The sequence below is a fragment of the Meleagris gallopavo genome, chromosome Z, assembly GCF_000146605.3.
Source record: "Meleagris gallopavo isolate NT-WF06-2002-E0010 breed Aviagen turkey brand Nicholas breeding stock chromosome Z, Turkey_5.1, whole genome shotgun sequence".
Classification (NCBI taxonomy): Eukaryota; Metazoa; Chordata; class Aves; order Galliformes; family Phasianidae; genus Meleagris; species Meleagris gallopavo.
The window spans coordinates 7,106,078-7,132,537 of NC_015041.2; the positions used below are offsets into that span (position 1 = coordinate 7,106,078).

General features: G+C 49.9%; 1 protein-coding gene across 1 annotated transcript in view; it reads left to right on the plus strand.

Annotated features, from left to right (window-relative positions):
• Positions 1 to 26,460, plus strand: part of CNTFR (ciliary neurotrophic factor receptor) — a 158,139-nt gene that overhangs the window by 73,706 nt on the left and 57,973 nt on the right. Inside the window, 1 exon segment of the mRNA XM_019610159.1 lies at positions 17,655 to 17,733. Coding sequence (XP_019465704.1) covers positions 17,655 to 17,733 — 79 coding nt within the window.

Genomic DNA, 26,460 nt, shown 5'->3' on the forward strand with positions numbered 1-26,460 from the left:
AAAAAAAAAGGAAAAACAAGAAAGAGCCAACCCATCATATTTCTGCAGAGCTCTGGTCCCAATCAAATAGCTGGACCGGGAGAGACATTAGAAAATGGGGGAACAATCTCGTGTTAGTCCATTGGGAAAGCTAATAGACCTTTTCCATCCCAAGTTTGCAGGATTCTGGGATTTTCACAATAGCTGCTCCACTTAAACCACTGCTCTGTGCATTGCCTCGCTCAAACTGACGGCTCCTTCCCCTGCAGCGGCCCCGCTTGTCTCATTACAGCTCCCACCTTTCCGCTGCTGAACTGAAAATCAACAAAGGGAAATTTAGGCTGGATATCAGGAACAATTTCCTCAAGTTGACTATGAAAGTGCCTCTGGGGAGCAGCAGTGGAGACTTTGTTGCTCGCAGTGTGTAATGGGTTTCCCATCTCTTTGTGGGAGGGAGGCTGAGTGGCGAGGGATCCTGGTTTCTCCCAAAAGTCCTCTCAGAGGGCTGGGAGGCAGCAGGAAGGGATTGTGTGAGCACAGTGCATGGGAGCTGAAGGTGGTGACCATCCCTACTGCCCTCCAGTGCTGCAGGAACCCCTACGATGCTTTTGGGTGCATTTTTCCATATGGGGTGCAAGAGACCTGCCTCATGTCCTGGCGTGGTGAGTGCTTTGGACGTGGGGCGTTGGCATTGATTTTTATCAGAGATGCTCCTAAAGCATAGAATAACCTGAGTTGGAAGGGACCACTAATGATCAAGTCCAACATCTGGGTCTGGATTTGGCCAAACTCCTCCTGTGTCTGTGAAACACACAGAGGAGAGAGGAAGGGGAATGTTTATCTGCAAAACATTGGCCAAAATGAAATGTTATGGCAGGTTGAGCCTTTAATTTCTAATTGGACTTTACGGGTAATAGTTTCAATTGGAAATGAAATGTCTTATGTTGATCTACCTGGAATTCCCAGCTGATGGTACATGTGGGAGCAGCTTGCACACAGCAGGGCTTGGGTTTAAGGTGAAGACAGGAATGGAGCCCTAAGGTTGGTTGAATCCCAAGCAGCAGAAAGATGCCTCGTGGTTAAGCAGTTAACAAGCATATAGTTGCTGTTGTAGGAGGTTTGAAATGGGAAGACAACAGGTATGTGGTATGAGAGATAGATGAGTGCTGCAATGGTTCCCGTTCTTTTGCATTCTTCTTGCTACCACATCAGAATATTATGTCTGACTTGGGCTTTCCTCTTGCAGTCATCTTGTGTTGGCCGTATATAAGGACAAGGAGAAGAACCCCAGGGCATCCACATACTTTGGTTTCATGGCATGTGATATCTCCCAGTTGACTTTGATTTTTCTGAGTAGAGCATCCTTCCTTTCCTACTCTCCTCGTGTCACTGGTGCTGGATGAATGCAGAGCAGGATGTGCAGTCCTATCCTTTAATAATTTCACAGTCCAAGGCAAAAGCTACAGACGAGTGTAAGCTGTGGGATGGGGAATACCCAAAGGTCCAGGTCAGTGTGACAGGCAGCAGTGTCACTGTGGAGCCACTAAACTGCTTTACAGCAGAACCCTCTCCAGACAGCTTTTAAAAATGTATGTGATATCTCAGAAAAAAACATGGCTGGGGTGTGGATTCCAGCTGTGCACTTTAGAGATTTCCAGCCTTTTGTTTCCCGTACATGAACCCAGCGCAGCGCTCTGCAACCCGGGCTCTGACTCTGCTCCTTGCTGAGCTGTGCTGGGAAGGAGGACGCCATATGGGACCACAATGGGCTCGCTGAGAGCCATCCAGGAGAGGAGAGGGGGAAAGGGAGTGGATTTTTCTGGCTCAGCCTTCAGAACATTGCTCTGGTGCGTGGGATGCTATAAGGAGTGTGGCAGAGAACTTGACGTACCTGGCCAAAATGCTGATGGTTTCACCTGCTGAGTGAGCACCTGCAGTCCATCCTGGGGGCTGCTCAAAGCCATATTGGGCTGTACAGCCGTACATACAGATGTGTGTGTGAACTTGAAGGGTCTCTTTGGAAGAGGAAACCAAGTGCAGCACAGTCAGCTTCTCTGTGGTTCCCATTCTTTTGCATTCTTCTTGGTGCCACACTGGCATCAGATGGCTGCTCACGGGCTTTCCTCTTGCAGTGATCTTGTGTGGCTGTAAAAAGGATGGGAAGAGGAACCCTAGTGCTTCTGGATACCTTTGTTTCATGACTTTGGTATGTGATATCCTACAGTGAATATTGTTTTTCTGGGTTCTGTATCTTTCCTCTACCAAAAGTTGAGAGCCAACTTTGTCCCCTTGCAAAGCCCATTGTATCACAAAGGAAGGAATTGCACATTCATATCGAGCAAAGTGTTTTGAAGGATCTCTCCCTGTTTGAGGCTGTTTTGTTGCAAACTTATTGTGTCCAAGCCTCAAGCAACATCTCCACAGCTGGGAGAGTGTTACCAGCACCTAGTGTCATCCTGGGGGCAGAGCACGCTGTCTGGGTATGCTCCCTGAATGCCCCACCCCCACACTATACTCTTCCCAACATCCTCATCCTCACCAGGGCAAGATTTCATGTCTCCAAGTGGATACGCTTCTCTTGGCTCGAGCTTTATTCTTTCTGAGTGCAACCGATTTTTGCAGAGGAAGTGACATTTGTTTTCTGCAAGGGCGACACTTTGCCCTTCCAGAGCCGCCTGAATTCCTGCTAATCCTCCCCTCATTCATTTTGCACATTTTTCTTCACTCTGCTCCTAGTCTGTGGTGCTGTGCTAAGCATCGTAGTCAGCAGCAGGTAATTTAAGTGCACATCTGCTTGCAATCTGGGAGGAGGGAGAGAGGCACTTAGTCTTTGTTAGGAGCCCAGCAGTCCTGCCTCCATGTGTACCTGGTGGCATTATGGCTCGGTGGTCACTCCAAAGAGGCCAGGTGGGACTCATAGATTGAATGGGATGGGGACAAGATGCTGTGCTGGAATCTCTCTGCCAAGTGGCAGCAAGGCTTTGACAGCCAGTAACGCACCTCCAAGAGAAGGCAGACCTTGGTCAGTATCTTCATTTTGGGTAAGTCCTGGGGACCTCTCACCTCCGCACGGGTGAGCCAGGGGACAAGGCATGAGCAGAAGGAGGTCAGAACTACTGCTGTTGGTGCGGGGGGGATTAAGTGGTGCAAGTCCATAGGAAATCAGGGCTTTTCTCCTCCCAGCGCTTCAAAGCAAACTTCTTTTAGTTAATCCTCCATAGCCTGTTGTTACTCCCTCCGTTTGTTACCCTTCTAATACACCAAGCCCCCACCACTTCTGGGGCTGCACCAGGGTGGGGATGTGCAGAGGGTGCAGGGCATATGCAGAGATGGCAGAGGGTGAATAGAGGTTGCAGGGGATATGCAGGGGGTGAATAGAGGTTGCAGGGGATATGCAGGGGGTGAATAGAGGTTGCAGGGGATATGCAGGGGGTGAATAGAAGTTGCAGGGGATATGCAGAGGAAGCTGCCAGCAAGAGGAGGGCTCAGTGCCTTCCTTCCCTGCAGCCTCCCTCCTGCACATCCCATCTGAGCACCAGCTGAATCTCCACTCTGCAGCTCCCCATCTGTGAAATGGGATAATAGCATTGCTTCATCGAGGCTAAATAACTGCCTTTGAGAGTGGGAAGAGCGCAGTGTGTGCCTTGCCCATCAGTGTGCTGCAGTGGTGCCATTATCCCCAGGACAGGACTGGGCACAGAGGAAGGGGAGGGAGCTCCTGGCTTTATTCTTGGCACTACCTTCTTCCCACCAGCAACACAGAGATGCTGAGGAATCCACATGTCAGGCTGAAGGTGGATAAATCAGAAGATAATGCTGATTTTCCTGGAAAAATGAGCACGTATCACAGCACTTTTCTAAGGAGCCTGAGCCGGTGCTGTGATGATAGGAAACAGGAAAGGATGCTGTGACCCAAGCTGCACTGCAGAGTGGGGTCCTTCCCATCCCTGCTCACTCCCAGGAGAGCATCCTAGGCACTGGAACTGCAGGGCTACTTTTTCCAGAAAAGCTCATTTTTCCACAGAAAGCAGCTATGCTGTTCCATCCCTTTCTTATCAAACCTGCTACTGGCCATGTTTTTGGGTTGTTTTTCAGTTCCCTTTAAGTTCCACCATCACAATCCCTCTGCTCCTCTGCTTGCTCACTCCAAATCCTCCTCACTGCACACAGCCCTTGCAGACCTCTCCCTTCCCTTTCAATTGCTTGCAACAAGTTTTAAAATGCATCAAGTCCTTTCCACGTGTTTTGCTAAGTTTAGACTGCCTGCCTTTTCCCTCGGTATCCCAAAACAGCTGCTGAATGAAAGGCAATCGTGTTCTGATATTCAATACCATAAGCAGGAGTGATTTGAAAATGTGTTGATTCCTTAGACTGTGGGAAAAAGACCTGCACTGCTGGCAAAACGGGGCTGAAAAGTAATGTGGGGTTTTTCAAGTGGTTTTTTTTTTCTTTTTTTCTCTTTTTGATGGGTTCGTGGAAAAGCAACTCATAATTCTTCATTGCTTTGAATTTTCCCCAGAGGCTTCCATGGGGCTGAAGTCTTGCATTTATACACACTTGTTTGTAGAGCAGGCAAAATGCAGGGGATTCACACGAAAGCCTTGGATTTGGCAGTATTGGAAGAAGGGGATCTGACTAATGCCCCCAGCAGCGTTGTTATAGCCCACGGGTGCCAGACATCCCACAGGGGCCTCATTCCAAAATCAGCTGAACTGAAACCCTCATCAGTGCAGAGGGGCAAAAGGGCTGGGCTCTCCAGTGTCTGCTCTGGCGCAGATGTTTGCTGTCATACTGGGGTCTGCTGCTGGCAGCTGTGGCAGAGGCATCCTGCAGGGAAATGGTCCTGCAATAAGGCTCAACCCTTCTTGAAGGGCACAGGTGAGGTGCAAACACCCGGGCTCAGTCCGGATGCTGAGCTGCTGGCCCTGCGTGGGCTCTCCTCCATCCATCCGCTCTGCTCAGCAGCCTCAGGTCCTCTGAAGATTGCGTGTTTGAGATATGTGTAATATTAGTCCCCATAAATCACATCAAACCTGTAGCTTCCAGTGCTGCTGGCTGGGGTCCTGGCAGCCTCACTTGCTGTCACTCAGACGTGGGATGTCTAGGTTAGCTTAATGAGGAAGCCAGACTAAGATGAAATAATTAATGCAGCTGTAGAGTGGAGATGTAGGAGTCCTCAGGGGATAAGGCAGCTTGGCCCAAATCTTCCTCCCCAGCCGACGTGCGCCAGGTCTTTGTGGAGGCTGGGAAATGCTCCATTTCTATGGTGTATCTCATGGAGCTCTGCTTCACATTTCCAGTGAGTATCCTGTGGAGCTCTGCACCCACTTCCAATGGATACTCCGTGGAGCACTGTACCTGTCCAGCCCAGGGTGACGCAGTGCACCAAAGGCTGTGTGGGTTCAGGGCAGCAAGGGTTGGGCTGCTTGCTGGGAGCATGGAGTGTGTGAATGGCATCCTCTGGCTTGCACAAGCTCAATTAAAGCTGGTTTATTTAGTAAACACGCTCCAGGATAAAGCTTTTGATTTATAGACGCCCCAATAGTGCTCCAAGGAGGACTTATACAACTTTAACTGCATTTTCTCAGCATCACACCAGCCCAATAAAAGTGAGTTCATATGCGCTGCACAAATTCTCACTTCCAATATAAAAAAGATTTTATGAGACTGGAAGTCTCGTCGGCTCTGCGGGGCCGGGCGTATTGGCGGATACTCCGCATGACAGACCCTCTATTCCTCTTTGAGTTGTCAGACTTCAGTAGCATTTACAGCTATTTAGCTATCAAATTTTATGTGCGGCTCTGAGAGAAGTGTGTCTTTTAAATACTGCTCCGTCTCATAAACAGCAGTCTGTTAAACCATGTCAATTGTACAAGTGTTTCACCAAGCAATCCAATGCAATCACACACACCTCTGGTCATTACCTGAGCAGCAAAGTGCTGAAGAGCACCCCTTGCTTAATTCTCTGAAATGTCTTCTCAACTGCACGTCACCTTCCCAAGCGACGGCTGGAAATGGTGGTGCTCCAGCACCAGTACAAGAAAGACAGACTTATGGATTGGGTTAGCAAATTTTGCCAGAAAGGTGGGGAGGCACAGAAAGTGTTTGACCAAAGAGGTTGTGGATGCCCCATCTTTAGAAATGAGCTTTGGGCATCCTGATCTAGTGGGAGATCTCTCTGCTTCTGGCAGTGGATTGGACTAGATGGTCTATAAAGGTCCCTTCCAACCCAAACCACTCTATGATTCTGTGATCACATCCCCAGTATTTCAACTCCAGGGTCTCCCTTCCCTGCCTGGTTGGCTCCTCTCTATTCTTATCCCATCAGCAATACTGGGAAGTGTGTGCACCACTGTGCAGTTTATTTGGTGACCTGAGCTGAGCCTATGAGCACTGGACAAGGAACAGACGCTCGCTCCCTCTTTTCCGCCTGATCTCCCTCTTTGCTGATGGTGCAGTCGCGCCAACTCTGCTTTGGATATAATTTACAGACTCCAAGCAGAGTTTCGGAGTGGAGCCAGGCTTGAGTTTTCATCCTCTTTTATTGTTTTCTTTTTTATTTATTTTACTGTTATTTGGGCATAAAGCAGTAACATTATGTTTATTTCCAAGCCCATACCCTCTTGGAAAGCAGAAGTGGTGCAAGTGGGACTTTGGGTGCCTGCACCCAGAGGTGCAGGGTAACAAGTTGGATGTCTAATTGCTGCCGCACGCTGCGCACTGGGAGGTTCACTCTCCCAGCGCTGCTGTTTCCGCATACAATGAGCTGGGAGCCAAGGAGGAAAAAATACATGTGCGTGTGCAGCATGGTTATTTTCAAATATGAAATTGCACCTGCAAAAATAGAAGCCAGGAAGGGACTGGCGAGCAGCTCCAAGCTGGGAGGCGTGATGCATGGAGAGCAGGGGATGGGGACGGTGTCTCCGAATTTCTTTCCCATGCTAGCTCTGGCTTATAGTTTCAGCGGACGTTACTTTTCCTCCTGCATGCATTTCCATTAATCATCTGCTTGTCAGCGCTCTTCCCCCCACCTCCGCTCCCCTGCCAAGTCTCACTGAGCAGTGCGCACGCACACAAGCGCCCATGCACGCAGCGTGCGTGCTGATGAGCCTGGCCGCTCGTTAATCACTTACTGGTGTTGTATGAGTTGTGTTCCAAACCACAGAAGGTTTGGAAGTGGGGAGAAAGGCCGTTCCCTTGAGATCAGGGCTGTGCCATGGTGCAGCTCTGTGATCTTCATCCGAGATGTGGTAGTGAGTGGAGAACTGTCCAGGTGCATTCAGACACATCTTGCTGGGTTGTTGGGAAGAGTTGTGTGTTGGAGAGGAGTGCCAAAGTGAGCTGTCCCACTCCCAGAATTTGTAAGGGACTTATTTGTGTTTAATTTTTCCTGGTGATGATGTGCTTCTGCAGACATCCTGGCTAGAATTGACCTTGGGAGGTCTGTAGCCCAGCAGCAAGCAGGGCAAGTGCTGCATTCTGAGCAGTTTGCTTCTCTGAAGGTCTTGAAAACTTTCAGGGTCAGAGATCCCTTGATGTCTTCCATTGTGTGACAGCCCTTATGGGGAAACTTCATGGAATCATTAGGCTGGAGAGGACCACTGAGATCATCAAGTCCAACTGTCAGCCCAGCACCATCGTGCCCACTATCCATGTCCCCCGGTGCCACATATCCATGGTTCTTGAACACTCCAGGGTTGCTGACTCCACAACCTCTCTGGGCAGCCTGTGCCAATGCATCTCTACTCTTTCAGGGAAGAAATGTTTCCTAACATCCAACCTGAAACTCCCTTGGCACAACTTACGGCCATTCCCTCTTGTCCTATTCCTGTCACTTGTGAGAAAAGACCAACCCCCACTTTGCCACAGCTTCCTCTCAGGGCACTGTAGAGAGTGATAAGGGTTCCCCTGAGCCTCCTCTTCTCCAGAATGAACAATCCCTGTTCCCTCCCTATAAGTTATGTGCTCCAGACTCTTCACAGCTTCTCTGGATGCATTCCAGCAGCTCATTGTCTTTCCTGTAGTGAGGGGCTCAAAACTGAACACAGTACTCACAGTGACAAGTCAAGCCTGATCTCCCTTTTGTTCCTGCTGCCATCTCTTGTCTTTCCACCAGCACTGGAAAGAATCTGTCTTAATTATCTCCATCACCTTCCCATAGGCACTGGGAGGCTGCTGGTAGGTCCCTCAAATCCATCCCTTCTCCAGTCTGGCCACAGTACTGGTCACTGGACTTACAAGGACCAGCAGTGCTCACTGTGTAGTGGAGTTCCCCAAAAATAGCAATGTCCCAGAGGTCCTTTAAGGTGTGCTTTCTTTTCTCCTTGAATAATTTCCTTCTTAGTGAGATCTGGCTGACCCTGTGTAAGCATCTACCTGGCACCAGCCTTCCTTTCTTTTTGGGACAGATGGCCAAAATAATAAAATTGATAGCAATTATGCGTGTGTGTGTGCCTGTGTGCTCATGCAGGTATGAACATTTTGTTCAGAAATTTTGTTTGAAAAATTCAGTACTTTTTACTCCTTTCATGAGTGTTTCAAAAGTAGTGTTTGACAGGCTCCTTCATCCAGGTGAGGTACGTATGATTACCATATCACAGAATGGCTTGGGTTGGAAGGGACCTCAAAGACCATCCAGTTCCAACATCTAATCTAGGCAGGTTTGCCATCCGCCTGATCAGGTTGCCCAGAGCCCTATCTGACAAGACCTTGAGCATCTAGAAGGGAGCAAAATGGGGGCAGAAATGTGTTTTTCCCCTGTTTACTGCCCATTCACGGTGTTGTCCTGCTGATGGATGTGGGTGGACCAGACACTGGCTCAGCTTTTCCTTTTTTCTGCCATTGAGGAATTGTTGGAGATACAAGGCGACATACGGCGCTTTCTTTTTCCAAAAAAAAAAAAAAAAAAGGAGAAGGAAAGGGAAAGGAAAGGAAAGGAAAGGAAGGAGCCTCTCTCGCACACTGCACCAGCAAATGCTCGTCATCCTGTAACAGGAGGCCAGCACACATGAATATTCCTGTGTAATATCGCGAGTGATGAGCCCCATATGCAGACCTTGGGAGAAATTAAATATTTTCTATGGCGTTTTCCAAAGAGCCTTTCTATCAAAGTGCTCGGTCGGAAGCCAAAACACCACAGCTTTTGCAGCCCCAGCTGGTTGACACTTAAAATTATTATAATTATTATTTTATTTTCGAATGCTGATGAATATTTTCTAATTAAAAAAAAAAAAAGCCATGCTCCGGCAGGTCGAATCCAGGCAGAGTTTTAGAAGGGGCTGGAGGCCACCAGTGTTTTTTTTTTTATTTGGTGGAAGGCTCTGGAGCCTGCAAAGAAGGTCCAGAGTTAAAGCACACACATGGTCGGCATCTGTCCGGCCACAAGCACTGGGGAGGCTGCTGGAAGCACAGCGCAGGTAGGGGACGGCTCCTGGGGCCAGATCAGGGATGGAGTGGCTGGAGGGAATAGGCTGGGTCTGACCTGTTTTGACCACAGGTTTAGGGCTTGCAAGCGTAGGCACAAGCATCATTTTTGGAGCATCCTCTCAAACCCTCACATGGACAACAGGCACCGCTTGCAGATCACTGGTGCCTGTTTGCTGAGGGATTGATTTCTCTGGGAAGGCTGGAAGCGGCTGAAGATTAGCTACTCAAGTCCCCCCCACCGAGCTGTAGGAAAATACAGCCAATTAATGGGGTTTCTGTGCTTGCAGAGGTGTAAGCAGTGCAGTGGTCACTGGGAAGGAACCTGAGGAGGGACACACATGCCTGGTGGTGGTGGACCTTCTGATGAAGGTCACAGGGCGCTGCAGTTGGCTACTTTTAAGACAGATGGAAGTGGCACAGCTGGATATGAGCTGGCTTGTTTGGACTTGGGGATGTGAGAGGAGGGCTGGTAGGGAGGAGAAGGGTTTGGGAAAAATCTGCTGGAATCTCACAAAGTGGAGCTTGGTTGTTTTTCTCCCAGATAGGCAGAAAGGCTTCAGACTGTCTTTTCCTTGCTGGTGTTGGTAGGTAAGAAAGTAGTGTGGATGCTGTACCTCAATTTGGCATTGGCTGAGAGATGAATCAGTTCCTGGGCTTGCCACCAGTATTTGTGCCTTCCCTCCCTTGCATGGTTAGAAACAAATTTCATTTTAACCACTTTTTCCTCATTATTATCTGTTTAATTGCTGTCTTTCAATTACAAACTCTCGTTGCAGACATCTTGTTCTCTCTTTTCTTTTTGTCAGTACACCTGGAAAGAGACGGAGAGCTGAGCTATCATCCAAACACAGATTAATCATAGAATCACAGAATGGCTTGGGTTGGAAGGGACCTTAAGAAGGGACCTCAGAGACAGTCATTTCAGTGCCCAGTCTCAGCTGACAGCAGCTGTGTGCCGTGATCTGGGGCTCACTAGAGCTCATTGCCAAGAACAACCTCCCTGGAGAGTAGGAGGAGGAACCAATCCCTTTCCTTTGCACCCTCAAGCATCCTTCTTTGCCTGCTATGCTCACAGCATTTCCAGAAAGATCTGAGAATCCCAGAAGGGATTTTCACTTCCAAAGCTGTGTTTACCAGTGCTGCTCATGCACGGGGGTGGTTTTACACTGGGGGCATGCTAGACTCATACATTTCCAGGCTGCTCTATGGTCCCCATCACCTCCCAGCCCTGCTGCTGGGCTCACCATGCTGTTCAGGCACGTGTTTGCAGCACAGCCGCCCCATCCCCCCCTCCTTGCCCCCATGGAACTGCCTCCCTGATGTCAAACAGCTAATACCCCCTAACAAACATGCTAATTTAAGAGCTGTTAAAGCCAGGGGCCAGCATGAGGTCACAGTCCACACAAACAGATGGTGTTTTGTCCTTGATAATTAAATTTTCCTGTAGTTTTGGGTGAGAGGCTTTCGTGCCTTTTATTTCAGCACAGCTGCCTTGGGGCAGCCCTGCTTCTTCCTCCTCATCCTCTACTCACTCCCAGTGGTGAGGCTGCATCAGGACCCCAGGCAGGGGAGCCTGGGGGGAACTCGGAGGTGTCCTGGGGGGTTGCAGGGTTGGGAAGCCCCTCGAAGACTCATTGGAGGCCAGGTGAGCTGCGTCAGCCCCTGGCCCTTTCTGGTGTTGCTGTTGGGGTGCAGCATTGGTGTGTGCTCCCATGCAGCAATGCTTGGCAGGCTCAGATCTTTCTGGAAATGCTGTGAGCATAGCAGGCAAAGAAGGATGCTTGAGGGTGCAAAGGAAAGGGATTGGTTCCTCCTCCTACTCTCCAGGGAGGTTGTTCTTGGGCAAGCATGTGTCTCTGGTCTCTTCACTCTCTTCCACATCCCTGCAGCTGTCAGAGGCTGCTGGTAGCAGAAGGTCCCCCTGGCTCTCACTAAAGGGGAAAATGAGCTTCCCTACAGTGCTGCCTTGAGGAATCACAGCTCAGCCCTATGCCTCAGATTCCCCCTCACTCACTGCTTTGCTTGCCTGGTCCAAAAACTGGGGGCTACTGTGGCATTTGCGGGCAGTGTACAGCCATTGGATGAAGAAACAGCAACTGGTAGACAGATATCCTCAAAGTAACAAAGATGTATGGGGAATACTGGCCCCCAGCATCCCAACCCCCCACCTGCACCCAGCATCCCACATGGAACAGCCTGATCCTCCTGCACTAAGAAAGCAAAAGCAGCAGCAGTTGGGACTGTTCCAAGCTCTGCTTTTCCACCATGCCAGAGCAAAGATACAAACAGGATTTTTTATTCAAGATGTTAGCACATCATTCTGGGCTTCCCCCTCCTCCCCTAATTGTGTTTTTCCCTTTCCTCTCTGTTTCACTTAGGACAGCATGTGACTGTGACATGGTGTTGGACTCTAATGCTGTGATGTGTTTCTCTGCCCTGGAGCTTTTTAAGGCATGTTTGTGAGTTCATAAAGCAGCTCGGCCACAGACTATCCTCAGGGCAAAAAGCTGAATTTTGAGCAAAATCATGGGAGAAATTGAAAGGCAGTGCTGCCCTATGAACAACATAAGAAATGCTGCAAGCGTTGACTGGAAATCACAAACTGAACCCAGACTGCAGCAGCAGGGACTCCCTAAAAAGTCTGGAGCTTTGTACTTAGAGACGTGTTTTAGGATTTTGTTTTTGTCTTTTTTTTTTTCCCCATCATCGTTATTTTTCTGATTTCATGCCTGAATACTGAAAGTTCATGTGCTAAAATCCAGTGCAGCATTAAGTGTGTTCCTGGGGAAGTGGAAGGAGCAGGACCTTCCACCAAACACGATGGTCATGATGATTTCTGCACCTTCCTGAGAGGGGCACTGGGAAACGTGGCACCCTCAAGCATCTCCCATCCCCCATCAATGCATCTCCCATTGATGTGAAGAGGAAGCATCTTTGGGAAATTACAACCCAAGGCCCCACTCAAATAGAGGCTCCAGAAAAGCTGTGGCACTTCTTTCATAGAAGCCAACTGTTGATTGATTCCTGCAGGATGTCTGCAGGGATCCAGGAAGTACTCAGTGCAGGGGAAAGTTGATTAAAAAGGGGGTAACACACAACAGTGGGGGAAAAAAAAAAAAAAAAGGCATTTGTTCTTGTTTCCTCCATCTCAGGACATCAGTATGGAGGGTGAAGGATTGGGGCTCATATATACGTGCTCACCACAGCTTCATGCCCTGTGTGTGCTGGGGTGGTGAAGAACAGGCTCAGGGGTGATGTTTCTCTGCAATCCATGCCTGTAAGGATTCAGCCTCCTCCTGCCCTCCCATGCTTTCTCCCAGAACCAATTTCGAAGACACGCATGGCTTATTAGTATGCCAAGCTTTGCGTTGCCTTTTATCACCGCTGGAACAGATGGCTGGGCTTGGACCGCTGCCCTTCGCTTGCAGATAGGCTGGTTCATTTGGTGGCAGTGGTGAGGACAGGTATGAGTTGCAGAAAACATCCCTCTGTGAGGCAGGAAGAGGGGACAGACGGCGGCAGGCTGCTGCCCGTGCATTAGGCTAGAACAATGGCTGTGGAGCCAAGGGCTGTTCATAAACAGGGCTGCTGGAGATGATCCCGATAATGCGCTTGGGTGATGCCTACGAAGGTAGGACATGCCTGGCAGAGAGCCACGCTGCAAGGATGGTCCCGTTCCTGTCCTTGGAGGAGGGCAGGTTGTAGCAACCGTTGTTCCCTTCTCAGGATCAGGGTGTTGTCTGCAGAGTTTTAATGTGGTGGGACTCACTTTGTCATTTTGCATAGGGCTTGAAAGGAAGGGTACCCACCCTGTTCCTGGAGCAGAGATCCTCCCAGCCCTGCAGACAAGGACAGTGGCTGAAATTGGTTATCCTAGGGACCTCTGGTCCACAGCTCCCTGCCCGTCATATGTCTGTGATCCACACAAGCCAGCAATTACCTGTCCCAGGATCCAACCAGGTAGTTCCCCGATCAGCCTGTGATGTTTCTGGGATGCTCACACATCCCTCAATGTTCTCAGCTCCCTGCTGTGCCTCTTGGAAAGCTGCTCTGGCGTTACACTCCAGCAGAGCCACCTCTTCCATCCCTGTGAGCACAGTGAGAAGCTCTGGTGGGTGCCATTCTCACTGAGGTCCTGGTTATGTCGTGGCTCCAAGCTTGAGCATTTATGTAGTAGAGCCGAAAGCCCCTTAAGCAGATGGAGTAGTGGTGTCTTCCAACCTTAATGATTCTAAGCCTATGGCTGCCTTGGTGTGTGTGTCTTCAAACAAAACAGATGGGATTTTTTTTGAAGGACTTCCTTTCATTTTCTGTCCATCTCTCCTTCTTCCAGGCAGGGAAGAGGTGGAGTTCTCTAGAGCAAGGAGCCAATTAATTTCAACTGGTCCAGCAGCTCTTGGTCTGGGCAGACGGTGTGCTAATCACCATCTTGACAGTGGGAGCTTAAATTAGATTTAAGGAGCACTTTCAAGTAACAGGGCTGACCCTGCCGATAAGGCTTTATGAAGCACACACTAAGAGATGCTAAAGCTTGTCTTCTCTTCTCTTGAGCTAAAAAATAAGGTCCAGTGCTGATGGGGCACTGTGAAGCAACAGAGCTTTAGGGCTGCAAATATACCTCTCATGTTAGATGTTGAGCAGCAAGGGTATTGTTGTCTGTTTTCTCCCATTTTGCTATCATGAGAAGTGTAATCTTTGTGGGGACCAATGATGGGGATGTCTCTCTGTCCCATGCAGCTTTCACATGGGACAGCTGTAGCATGGGCTCTGTGAGCAGAGGGCTAGCTGAGCAACCACGGGTGGCTGTGGTCAGCCTTTTCCTGTTGATCTGGTGCCCAGGAGGTGTCTGCTGCATCTCCATTGCAGATGCACTGTTTGCGGTCAGTGTCTGCAATGTAGGCGTAGCATCATGTCTCAGCAGCAGAGAAAGTTGTCACATCTCCTCAGGATATAGGTGTTCTGGGGTATTCATAGTCAGCACCTGCAGTACAGGCATACCATAGCATTTACAGCCAGCATCTGCAGGACAGGTGTGCTGTAACATCAGCATCTGTAGCACAGGTGTGCTGCAGTGCTGTTACGGGCACCTGCAGTGCAGGCAGAGCTTCATGCCTACCATTGGTGCAGGTGTACCACAGCAGCTGCAGTTGGTGTCAGCAGTGTGGGCTCAGCACAGTGCAGAACCCATGGACGGCTCTTGGCAGAGCTGCAGTGGAGACATACAGAGAGGAAATGAGTTAATTGAGGTTTTTGGTTTTTTTCTCTTCTGGATCACCACTTGAGAGCTGGGCCCTGTAACAGCAGAGCTGGGGGGAATTTCCTGACAGAAGGCTGTCGTGCAATCATGAGGTTTGGAAACCAAGGCTTCTTCTGCACATTTCTGGCAGATGCTCGCAGGATGGCCGAGCAGCTTTCAGCAGGCCATAGCTGGTTGCTACCTCATTAACAAGCAAGTGTCTCCATGGCTTTGGGGATCACGTTAACAGGAGGTGGGAAAGGATCTGAGCCAGTGCAGAAGAGGACCCTGGGACTGTGCAGCAGAGGTTGGCATCTTGTTTTCTGGCTAGATACCTACTCCCCATCCTTCTGCTGCCAGTCCCTCCCCATCACACCACACCAGTTCACATCCCATCACTGTGCCCCTCACCCTAGTTTAGGGGCAGCCTTGGGTCTTGTCTTCACATAATGGTGCTGGCCACATCTTGCTTACAGAGGGCCTGTCTGACCCAGGGGAAGCACCGCTGGAAACACGTTTGGATAAAATGAGAACTGCTGGAGAGGATCATGCTCATGTCCACATTGAAACAGCCTGTAAGAATGACCATCAGTGCTCCACTTTCCAGTCTGCTGCCAAGAAATGATTCACCGCAGGGGCAAAAGCAAATATTGTCCGAACTGCTTTTCTGCAGAAGATTGAGTTCCCCACCACTGAGTTTGCTGTGATACAAATGTGGTTCCCTGCTGTCACCTTTCATATGTTTCCTGCAGGAACAGGGACACAGCCCAGGGTCCCTTCTGTTCAAGCACGGCTGGTGCTCTGCTGTATGCTGCCCCGTGCACCTGCTTGCTAGGGTGCAGGCATCTGTTAGAAACACCATTAGATGAGCACATGCAGCCAACTGAAATTTGCATTGGAAGCATCTGCAGAAATGTTGGAGGTTTTGTTATGTGTTTGGAAAAAGAATAATAATGGCTTTGGGCAAAACAGGCAAACGAAGCAAATGCTGCATGGGAAATTGTGATTCGAGTGAGAAAAAGTTGGTTTTCTCTCTAGATTTTTCACACTGAAATAGCTCCGATTCCTGCCTGGCTGCAGGGCTTGTCTCTGAGATGAAATGGAAATTTGCAGGGGCAAAAACAGCTGAGCAGTGGGAACTCTGTGCCGGCTGTGGGCACTGTGGGCTTCCAGAGGACTTTAGCCATTTCCCTACTCTCTTCTGCCCTTGTAAGCCAAGCAGCATCACCCTTGAGAATCCCCTCCCCGTGCTACCCATCTGTGCACGGGTCTTGCCTCAGGGGAGGCTGCCAGGCAGGCAGGCAGAAGCAGCAGCAATTATTGTAATGACTTGATAAGATGAGGAGCAGGAAGGATGGGAGGCTGTGATCCCCAGGAGGAGCAGTAGATGTGAGATTGGGAGTGCGATGCTTGGGATAACGTCGGCACTGAGGCTGCAGTGAGCAGGGGGATCTCTTGGGGGGCTGCGTCCCCGCTGGGATGGGGACACGAATGGCAGCAGGGTGTGGTGAGAATGAGTGCAGGATGCAGACTGGGGAGCGGGCGTGGGAAAAGGAGGAGCAGAACAGTAGCACAGTGAGTGATAACGATGTAGTAATTAGTGGTAAATCTCCTCCACAGGAGCTCTCAAAGGCCATTATCTCTACTTTGCAGGCGAGGAAACTGAGGCACGGGGAGAGTGATTTGTTCACGGTGACGCAGGAGGGGCAGGTGCCATGGTGTGGGGGGATCTGCTCTCACCACCAGTCCTCGTGGTGCAAACCTATTGCCATCAATCCTGTCTCTTCTCTGCACTCCCCATTTTCAGTGCCCCATTTGCTGCCCTGGAGAGGCATTTGGAGCTGGGCAGGTCCACTGCCCTGCAAAACCTGTGTGCCCAGCCATGCTTGCTTTGCTATCCAGCCCACAAAATCTCACATCCTGCTGCGAACTCAAAGCCATCTGGGCTCCTGCATGGGCTGTGTTGGTAACGGAATATGTTTTGCTGTTTTGTTTTGTTTTATTTTTTTGCTGGCCGATGCAGCTCCCCCTTTATTTAGGTCTAAATGGATGCCATCTGGCTAACGAGCCTATACTCCTGTTCTAGATTAAAAGGCAATCCTCTGCACGTTACCAGTACGACGCTTTAGATTAGAGAGGTTTAAACGGTTGTGAAGGTGTAATTTGCTTTTCACGCAGTGCTGTTACCTCCTGGCAGACAGGCTGGCAGCACTGCCATCCCCAGCAGCTCCCTCCTGCCCTGGTCACCTGCATCATCCCCCTGTTTGCTGTGTGACCAGGGAGGGTCATACTGTTTCTTGTAATCCCAGAAATGCTGCAGCAGGGATGCATCTGCATGTTGCATATCCTAAGCACAGAGCACTGCCATGAGGAGGTGTGGTATGGCTCCATCTCTTATGAAGAAAAGATAACTCCTGGTTGCTTATCTTGATTGAGTTACACGTGCCTCTCTGTAGTCCATTTGCAGGCAGATGCTGAAGGGAGCCCAGCCCCAGGGCTTAACTTCTTGGAGAGAAGTTGAAAAGCAGAGGAGAAAAAGAGAGCAGTTGTGCAAGGTGTATCGTTGCCTGCAGGCACCTGAGTCTGCTGGCAGCTCTGTTGGAAAGTGCCACGGGCCATGGAACCATGAAGTATGTGCTGACAAAACACCTCCTTTTGCTAGAAGTTCTCCTGTTGCAGAGCTGAAATCTTACTGCGTGGCAGCATAGAATCACAGAATAGCCAGGGTTGGAAAGGACCTCAAGGATCATGAATCTCCAACTCCCCTGCCGCAGGCAAGGCCTCCAACCTCCCCATTTAATACCAGACCAGGCTGCCCAGGGCCCCATCCAACCTGGCCTTGAGCACCTCCAGGGACAGGGGCATCCACAACCTCTCTGGGCAGCCTGTTCCAGCACCTCACCACTCATGGCATCCCCTTGCTCCTGCCATACAGGGTCCAGCTCTGGGTGCTCTGCTTGCAATCTCTCCTGTGGCAAACCGTGACTGCTTCTGCCTGTGCTTGCTTCCACAGATGGCCAATCCTATCCCGTCAGCCTGCTGCGTGGTGCTCGCTGTGGTGGTGGTGTATGCTCAGAGGCACAGCCAGCAGGGTGAGTCTTGTCCCAGCTCCAGAGGGATCCCAACAAATGCGAGTGCTGCTACTCTGGGCTCTTTCTTAGCACAAGCTGGGTGTGCTTTCTGCTTGATGTTATATTTCTGGATGTTGTTGTTTTCTCCTCTGCTTGATGTGTGCATCCCCTCCTGCCTGTGCTAGGGATTTGGACATCCTGTGTCCCACCAGCACCTGCTGGTCCCCTTTGGTGCATTTCCTCCTGCCCAGACTCCTGCTTGTTCCAAGATGCTCCTGCAGCCTTTCCCATCCCTTTTACTCCTCTTCTGCACCATGAAAGGGAAGGGAGGCTGGGAAGAAGCAGTGTGATAGCCCCAGTGCCTGACACCCAGTCCCATGGCTATCACTGCTGCCCCACTGTGCTGTGATCTCCTTGGGGTGATTTTGTCCTCACCTCACATCTGCACCCACCATTAGCTCATGCCTCTATAGGTGAGCAGAGGATCTTGGGCTTTGAAGAGACAATATTTTAGAGTCACTGATGGTATTTGGAGCTGGAGGACCCCATGCCACCCTGGGTCCAGACATGAGCAGGATGTTTTTGGGCAGCTGTCTGAGTTTCTCTATGGAGTCACTTGTGGACTAGAGGACAGAATGCGGGGCCTCCATGGTTTTCCTGACAGTCAGCAGTTGCTTTCAGTGGGTTATGGAGCGGAATTTTGCTGGCTAACTCTGATAAGAATATCTGTGCATTCATGGACTTGGTGGGGTTGAGGAACCCTGCAGGAGCACCTTACTGACCTGCTCTAAATCCAGAGGGGTGGTTTTCTGCAGCCCTGTAGCTGGGATTTGGTGGCATGTGGGTTTGCTTGTTTTCCCTGCCCAGAGCTCACCTCTTTCTTATAGCTCCAGCCTCCTCTTGTCCCCTGCCCTCATCCTCTGTCTGCACTTGCCGCTTTGTCTGGAGAAGTGGGGCTGGAAGATGAATGAATCCCACTGATGGCAGAGACTGGATGGAGTGGGGGAAGATGCAGGTGTAGAGTCCATTTATCATGCTCTTGAGGCACGCTCAACTTTAATAGCTCATGAAGCACTTTAAGAGATGCATTAGCACTGAATACGTGAGCAAGGAGGATGTGACAAGCTGTTAAGCAAGCAGGAGCACAGCGCAGTGAGGCTGGCCACCCGCTTCTGGCTCTCACGTGTGCACTGGTGATTACTGGAGTGTCCTGCAAAGTGCCACATGAATTTATAAAAGCAGCATTGGATGCAGCAGTGGTGAGACTGCTCATGTGTTAACTCCTCTGCTGCCCATCTTTGCTCCTTCTCCTTGGAGCTGGAGGAGTGAAGGGCACTTTTCTTTTGGATGCGGCTCCTCAAGCCCTGAGGTTTTTGGGGTGGAGATGGTCAGACCTAAGGGGACATGCATCAACTGCCCTTCCTCCATCCCTCCCTAGGACAGTCTTGCTCCAGTGAACGGTTTGCTTCTGGCAAACCAGTTTGGTGATGCTTACACCATGCTTGCTTTACCTGAGCATGGGTTAATAGCACACAATCCTTGTGGGCTGCCTAGCTACCAGCCTACAGGATCCCCCCTTTTGTGCTGCTCCTTTCCTTGGTATCCACAGTAGATTGCCAAAGGTAAGTGTCAAGCAGGAGACACAAAGATGGATTACTCAGTGGGGCTGGATGGGTGAATGGATGTTGCATTGTGTGCTCACTGTCCATCCCATTGCTACCAAAGCAGTCGCTCTGCACTGTGGATCCCACCATGCTGGGTGGCTGTGCTGCACACAGTATGCTGCACCAGCATGAGTGGTGCTGCAGCAATCCGTGCAAGAGGCAGCTCTTAGGTCTTAGGTGCCATGACCAGAGAGAACCCTGTCCCCATCCGTCAGCCTTGCCAGAGTTATATCCGCAGCTGTTCCAGATTGAGATTTCTCTGCTTTTAAAAGAGGAGTAATTCTGTTTTATTGATCCTCACCTTGCTGAATTAACTCGTGTTTAAACAATAATTATGTTTTCACATGGGAGAGGAGAGAAGGAGATGAACGTCTCTGGAAATTAATGCATTTCAGGCACTGCAAGCTGGGGTTAATTTATTGATGAGCGGAGAAGCCACTATCTCCTCTGTTTCTCACCAGTAACAGGCAATTAGCCCCTATCCTTCCTCAACCGAGGAAAAGACAGAGATTTTGTTTCATCAGTTTCCCTCCTCTCCTGCTCCCTTCAGCCCCAGCACTAATCGTTTGCAATCAGTTCTGCTGCAAAGCCTCCCAAGAGCTCCCGTCCGCACGCGCCTCGTTAGAGATGCTGCCCACATTGCATCTAAGACAAAGGCTGAGCCGATAAACAGCCTTTGAAATGCACAGCAAAGCCATGCAAATTGGCTTCTCTGAGAGCAGGTCGACTGTGCATACCTTCTTTTCTCCCCTTTACTTCATGTGATGTTTATGTTGGCTGACAAGGATGTGACCAACTCTGTTCCTGCATCACTCAGCCCATGCTGGTCCCTGGAGCGTCAGCCTGGCAGGGTTAAACCAGTTGCTTTGCTTCTTTGGGTTTTGCCTTTGTTTCTCTGTAAGGGTGGTGTTTATTTTCATACAGGTGCATGGTTGGTTTGTAGACATGCATCTGGTTTTCTGATAGTGATTCAGATGACATGCAGTTAAAGTGCTGGGATGAAAGTCCTTACTGCACTTCCAGTGGTGCCCAGGGGGTTCATTTTTGACAGCCTCTGCAGTTATGTTGCCAGATACAGTGCTACCCATGTCCTACACCCAGGGAGGACTGAGCCCATGGAGACATCCAGGAAGACGTTCTCTTTCAGTGTACTATTGGAGCAGGAGTCTCATGGCTTCTTGATGAGAGATGCATTCAGCACAGCATGCTGACAATGCCTCTGGGCTTGCAGAGCCACTTTACAATGCAGAGTGCACTTACATAGCAGGTTTTAGGGAGATACAGGACCACTAGAGACCCAATTTGTGCATGTTGGGGAACAGAGGTGTATTTTTCTACAGCAAAATAATTTGGAATTTCAGTATTTCAGTAGCGCTGGGACAGGAGATAAAAAGTTAGGGGTGATTTTTAATTCCCCTTTTTTCTCCCTGTTCACAGCTGGAGTATTCCTATTCCTGCACATCACTGACTTTCCAGAGCTGGGGCTGTGATCCTCTTCCCTCTTCCATCCCTTGCTGTTTCTTTTGCATCTGATTTTACTTACCTGCTCAGCAGGTTGGACTATCTTAGGATCCTTCTGTGCCCCCCAGGACAAACAGCTTTGCTTCCTCTGATCACTTCAGAAACGGGGTTTGCAAAGCCTCAGGCATCCGGCCATTCTTTCTGCTTGATTTTGTCCCATTATCACTGTTTAAAAAAAAATCTGAAGCAGAATATAGTTATGTGTGTGATTCCTGGAATGACTGTGCACCAGTTCTGAAGGCTGGCAGGGAGTCTGGGGATGCATCCCTCCTGCCTGCTTTCTTGGACTCTGCTCTGCCAGGGGGCAGATGGTGCTGTGCTTTTCCCTTGCTTTTCCCTGCAGCAGCTGGTGTTCATGTCAACCCAGAACACGCTTCTTGGGTGCTGGAGTCCTGCTCTGAGCTGGTCCTGGTGCTCTGTATCATTCATGTTATAAATAAACAGATCTGTAGAACTCTTGTAACAAAGCAAATGGCTGCATCGGTGAGACGTGTGCTGCTGCATATGTGCAAGAAACCCAGTACAAGACAGAGGTTAGGGATTATCTTAGACCCTTTCTCACCTCTTTGCTCTTTCAAAGACTCTGGATTCAAGGGAAGCCTCAGCACCTAGCCTTTGGACCTCCTTGTGCTTTTCTCTGCTAGATTTCAGGGTACAGCAGTTACGACCAGATAGGTACCTAACAACCCCAGCCAAGCCAATGGCTGGGCTTCTACTCAGCATCCTCTTACTCAAACCCAGTTCTTACTTCTTCCCTATCGCTCCTATCAGTCTTCCCTGATACTGAGTGTTTGTAGCCATCCTTTCTGAAATGCGTGCGCTGGATCTAAAGTGGCAGTGCAGGAGCAGTCTCTCCAAGCAGAGGTCTATTCTCTGCTTCTATCATGCTACCAGAGTGCCATTCAGTCATGCATTAAGTGACATGACAAACATCTGTCATGTGTTGTTTGTTTGGTTTCCCATCCTTTCTCCAGGGTGAGATGTGTGTGCAATGGAGTGTTTTGGAATTTCTGTAAACGCCCGTACGCAGCTGCTCACTGTTTGCTGTGGGGAAGACAAGGTCAGAAGGACAACACACGTGTGAGCAGGAGACTGCCATGGTGCAGGCTTCCCTCTGAGTGAGCTCTGCCTTCTTGTTGCCTTGCATGGCATACTTGCCCATGGGTTGAAGATCTAGTAATCTTTAAGGTCCGTTCCAATCCAAGTCATTCTATAATTTTGTGATTGCGCCTTCCCACCTCCTGGCATCTCCATGCATCTCAGGCCATGTTTTGCTCAGGTGTGTCATCTCCAGATGGCTCCTGCAAGGTCATTTTGGAGTTTTTATCCTCCAGATGCAGCTCTAACTGTAAATAGGCTCGTGGACAATGGACTTGTCCATTCTGCTCTGTACATCAGCCTTTATGTTCCTTGTAAACTTTTCCAGTACCAGCTTTATGCTGCCTGCAACATAATTGATAAGGCGAATGATTAGCAATGGGCCAGGAGCAGATCTCTGCAGGGCCATGCTGGGAACACCCTCCTGCAATGATGACTTCCCATTAACAATTAATTCCCCATTAGCAATCACATTTTTTTAATCTTTCCTGTTATAATTCTGGATGCTGTCATTATCCAGCTGGCTGAAGTGTGAGTTTTGGTCAGTGCACAAGCTGATTGCAGAGCACTCCTGGTTGGGAAGCAAGGCTTGGCACAGCCTCTAACTGCCCTGCATCCTTCACTCTTTGCAAGTCATCTCAAAGCCAAAATGCTGCTCACATGGGCTTCATGGGGCTTCATGGAGAATTGAAAGAGCTGGAACCAAGGTATCATGCCGGATCAATAAGAGGACACATCTTGGCATTGGAAGGCATTATCAGGGTTTGCTCAGCCTGTACTCAGACTAAACAAGCTTTGGTTTTCACTGATATTCACATTTTCTGTTCCTGGAAGACCTTAGTCCCAGGGCATACATAAAGAGATGCTCCTGTCTTCTTTCCTACTGCCGGGGGTGAAGGTGGAGGTGGTATTGCGTAGGGATGCCTTTCAAGGAAGAGTCATGACCTCCATGCCTAGGTATCCATCACTGTGACAGTTTCCCCATTGCATCCCCATCTTCCTTGGCAGCCCACAGCCTCAGGGAAGCAAAAAGATCAAAGATTCACTCCTAGCTGGGCAGACACCTCAGCTGCAGCCTGTTAAACATCACTGCATGCCATTAGGACATTAGGTACCTCATAAAAGCTTGGGGTCCCTCCACTGCCTTCATCTTCTTGCCTTGCTCTGAAGGTGAGTCTGGCTGATAAAAGGAAGTACAGCCACATGCTGTATCCTCTCTTCTCCAGCTGTCCCCCATTTTCTCCCTTCCCTCTCTCTGGCCCAATGCACCTGGCTACTTGTACAGCACAAACTGTATCTCCTGTCTACCTGCCTACAAAGACTACCTTGTCTGCAAAACAGAAGAAAACAGCAAAAATAGCCCCAGCTCCTGGAACATCTCTTTCTATTACTGGATGTCCCTCTGAGCTGAAGTAGACTTCCTGCCCAGACATGGAGTGAATTATGGCCAAGCTCTTGGAGGCTGACCTTGTGGTCAGCCAGGGCACGGGCTTGCTAATAAATGTGGTCATCCCCTACCGCAGGCAGCCTATTTTTAGTGCCTGTGTTTCCTTGCCTGCTGCCTCGCAGCCCTGCCCAGTGACCCCCAAGCTGGTCACCCTGGCAGCGTGGCTCATGCTGTGGGATAGCCCTGCTGGGAGCAAAAGCCTCGCTCCTCCCACCTAGAACATGAGATATCCAGGGAAACCATTCCGTTTGCTCCCTGTTAGTTTTGCATGCACGCAGCGATGTGGCTTCTCCAGCTGGGTTGTGCTGTGGGACTACGGCTGCACTCCCTGTCTGTTGGGCAAGGAGCTGTGAGCTTGCTGCTCTTTACCAGGGGGTGCACTTAGAAAATAGCTGCAGCTCTGTGCAAGGTGAGCATCCCATTGTGCAAAATGCTTTTGAGTACAGAAAGAGGGATGCTCCTAAAGTAGAGCTGAGGTTCTGGAGCAAAGCAAGGATCAGTTCCTGGGCTGAGAACATGGGAAGGACATCATAGAATTGTTTGCTTCGGATAAGACCTTTAAAGATCACCTGGTCCAACTGCCCTGCAGTGAGCAAGGACACCCACAGCTCCATCAGGTGCTCAGAGCCCTTCCAGCCTGACCTTGAGCATCTGCAGGGATGGGGCATCCACCATCTTTCTGGGCAACTTAAATCTCAGAAATATGTAACACTAACATATGAACGCCTCCATCACCTGGTGTATTGAAGTGAATCACAAAGCTAAAGATTTAAAAAAAAAAAAAAAAGGTTTGAATCTGGCAGGTTTTGAAGAAGTAAATCTGCAGTCTCGTAGAACAGGGGAAGATCATCCACTACAGTGATGAGAGAAAGAAGATGTTAGGAGGATCACAGTCTGCTAGGACTCACTAGTTCAGGCAGTGGCAAGGAAAATTGTGTCTCAGTAACCTCTTAGACTTCATTAGACATATTGGAAAGTGCTGACAGAGAGGAACTGGGTTTTGCAACTCATTCAGCTCCTGTAGGAGCTCTGAGTGAGGTGTTTCCACCTGAGAAAAGAAGCCCTAGGAGTTCCCCAGGCTACCAGGGCCCTCTGAAAGCATGAGCAGCCACTCAGGACACCAAGGCTCTGCCCACAGATAACGTGCTGTGCTGTGAACTTCTCTTTCCATGGACTCTATCCTAGCATTGATCTCTTTTTGGTGAAGGAGGAAGAAGTCCCCATCTAAGGGTTTTGTCTGTTGTTTTTATGCTTGTTGGTGAAGGCCACCAGAAGTGGAGACAGTTGAAGTGGAAACCAAGCATGCTGGGGGTTTGGCTTGAGCCAGCCTGCAAAAGCTGGGTAAGGTCTCACCTTGGAAGTTGCACATGGCCACCCCAGAAGCCAGCACCTTGCACTGCCAGCAGCCTGCTCCCACCAGCACTGGGACACTGAGCGTTTCTCCCTTTTTAAGGGTTCCCGGAATCTGAAGTCCTGGGTTGCAGGCTGCCCTGGTGCTACAAAGCCCATCTCAGGTCAGGATGAAGGAGCAAAGCACGGTGGCACTGGGCAACGCTTGCAGGGCCCTAGCAAAGGGGAATGCAGCAGTGTCCAAGCAAAGCCCTGGATAGTAAGAGCACAGTTGCAGTGAGAAACTGAGACCAGGCATCCTCCTCTCTGCTTTCTGAGAAGAGGGTTTTGCTGGGGTAGAAGTAGGGTGAAGGAATCTCGAAATGAGCTCAGGAGGGCAGATGCTGTACACAATATGTACAGAAGGAGCAGAAGAGCAACTTGCGAGATGTGCAGTCTGTTCTGTGTCTGAAAAGAGCATCTTTCAGGATAAGCGGTGTTGGGCAGCACTAAATGGAGTGGATCCATGCAGAGAAGCCAATATAACTGTGGCATATTAAAAGGAAAAGAAGAAGAATTGAGCAGGGTCTGTGGCAGGCTTGTTACTGAGAGGAAAAGCAATGCATGTCACCTTGTAATGAGTGCTCTAGCAAAGCCAATCAGGTGGAGAAGTGAAGTGAGACTGCAAAGCAATTGACAGTGATGGAGGCAGGAGGGGTTACTGCAGTATTACCCAATGTACAGACCATTGATCTCTTGGTTAGGATTTTCTGGAGACGATTGTTATTTAGGCTTAGGTGCCACCAGGTGCTAATTGAAGCTGAAGAGTCTGGAGCCTTTTCCTTGCACTGCTGCATACACTACTGTGCAGGATTAGTCCTTGGCCCCGGGCAGGATGCATCCATCCACGGTGCAAAAATCCCCGTGGATGGGGCAGAGCTTTGCTGTAGGGTGCCAGCAGTTGGCAGAGCCATGTGCTGCCCTTCATCCCAGGTTCAGCACACCATGATGCCCTTCCTAGCTTTTTTAGTTTGCAAAGCCTGGAGTGTTTTCCCCAGTGCACATCACTATTAGCTGATACAAACCATCCAGACTGGCTCTTCTTAGTTCTCTTTTCTTCTGGAGTGTTACAAGCAGCCAGAGATCTGCAGCGCCCAAGCTGAAAAACACTGACCTGCAAGGCTGGGAGCCTGGAGGACTTCTGCCAACAAAGAGTTTGTGCTTTGTAGACAGGAGAGCAATGGCAGTGTCACACCGAGGGGCTGGCTGGGATGCAAGAGCTAAAGCAGAGCTACGGCATGCAGAACAGCTTGCTTGGCCCCTGCTGAATTTGCTGGACTACAGCGAGGTGTGCTCTGCTGGCTAGGAAAGAGCACTTTGCTATGCTGCAGTGTGCTTCTGCACTGGAGAAAGACAGGAGCATACATGTGCAGGCAGTGCACAGGGATCTGCTGCAGCGGTCATCCTGGTGCTCCCACGCCTATTCAGACGAGCGCCGTGCTCCATTCATGCTCCCAGGGTCACAGGAAGCACAGCATGGAGCAGTCCCCAGGGAATGTGAACACTGGACTTCTTGGGATGAGTCATAGAGAGCTTCCAGCCCCAGCCAAGCCGCAAACCCCAGCGAGTTGGGACCTGCCGTGCTGGTGCTGTGCCTGAGCTGTGGTTGCTCCAGCTGAGTGCGTGCAG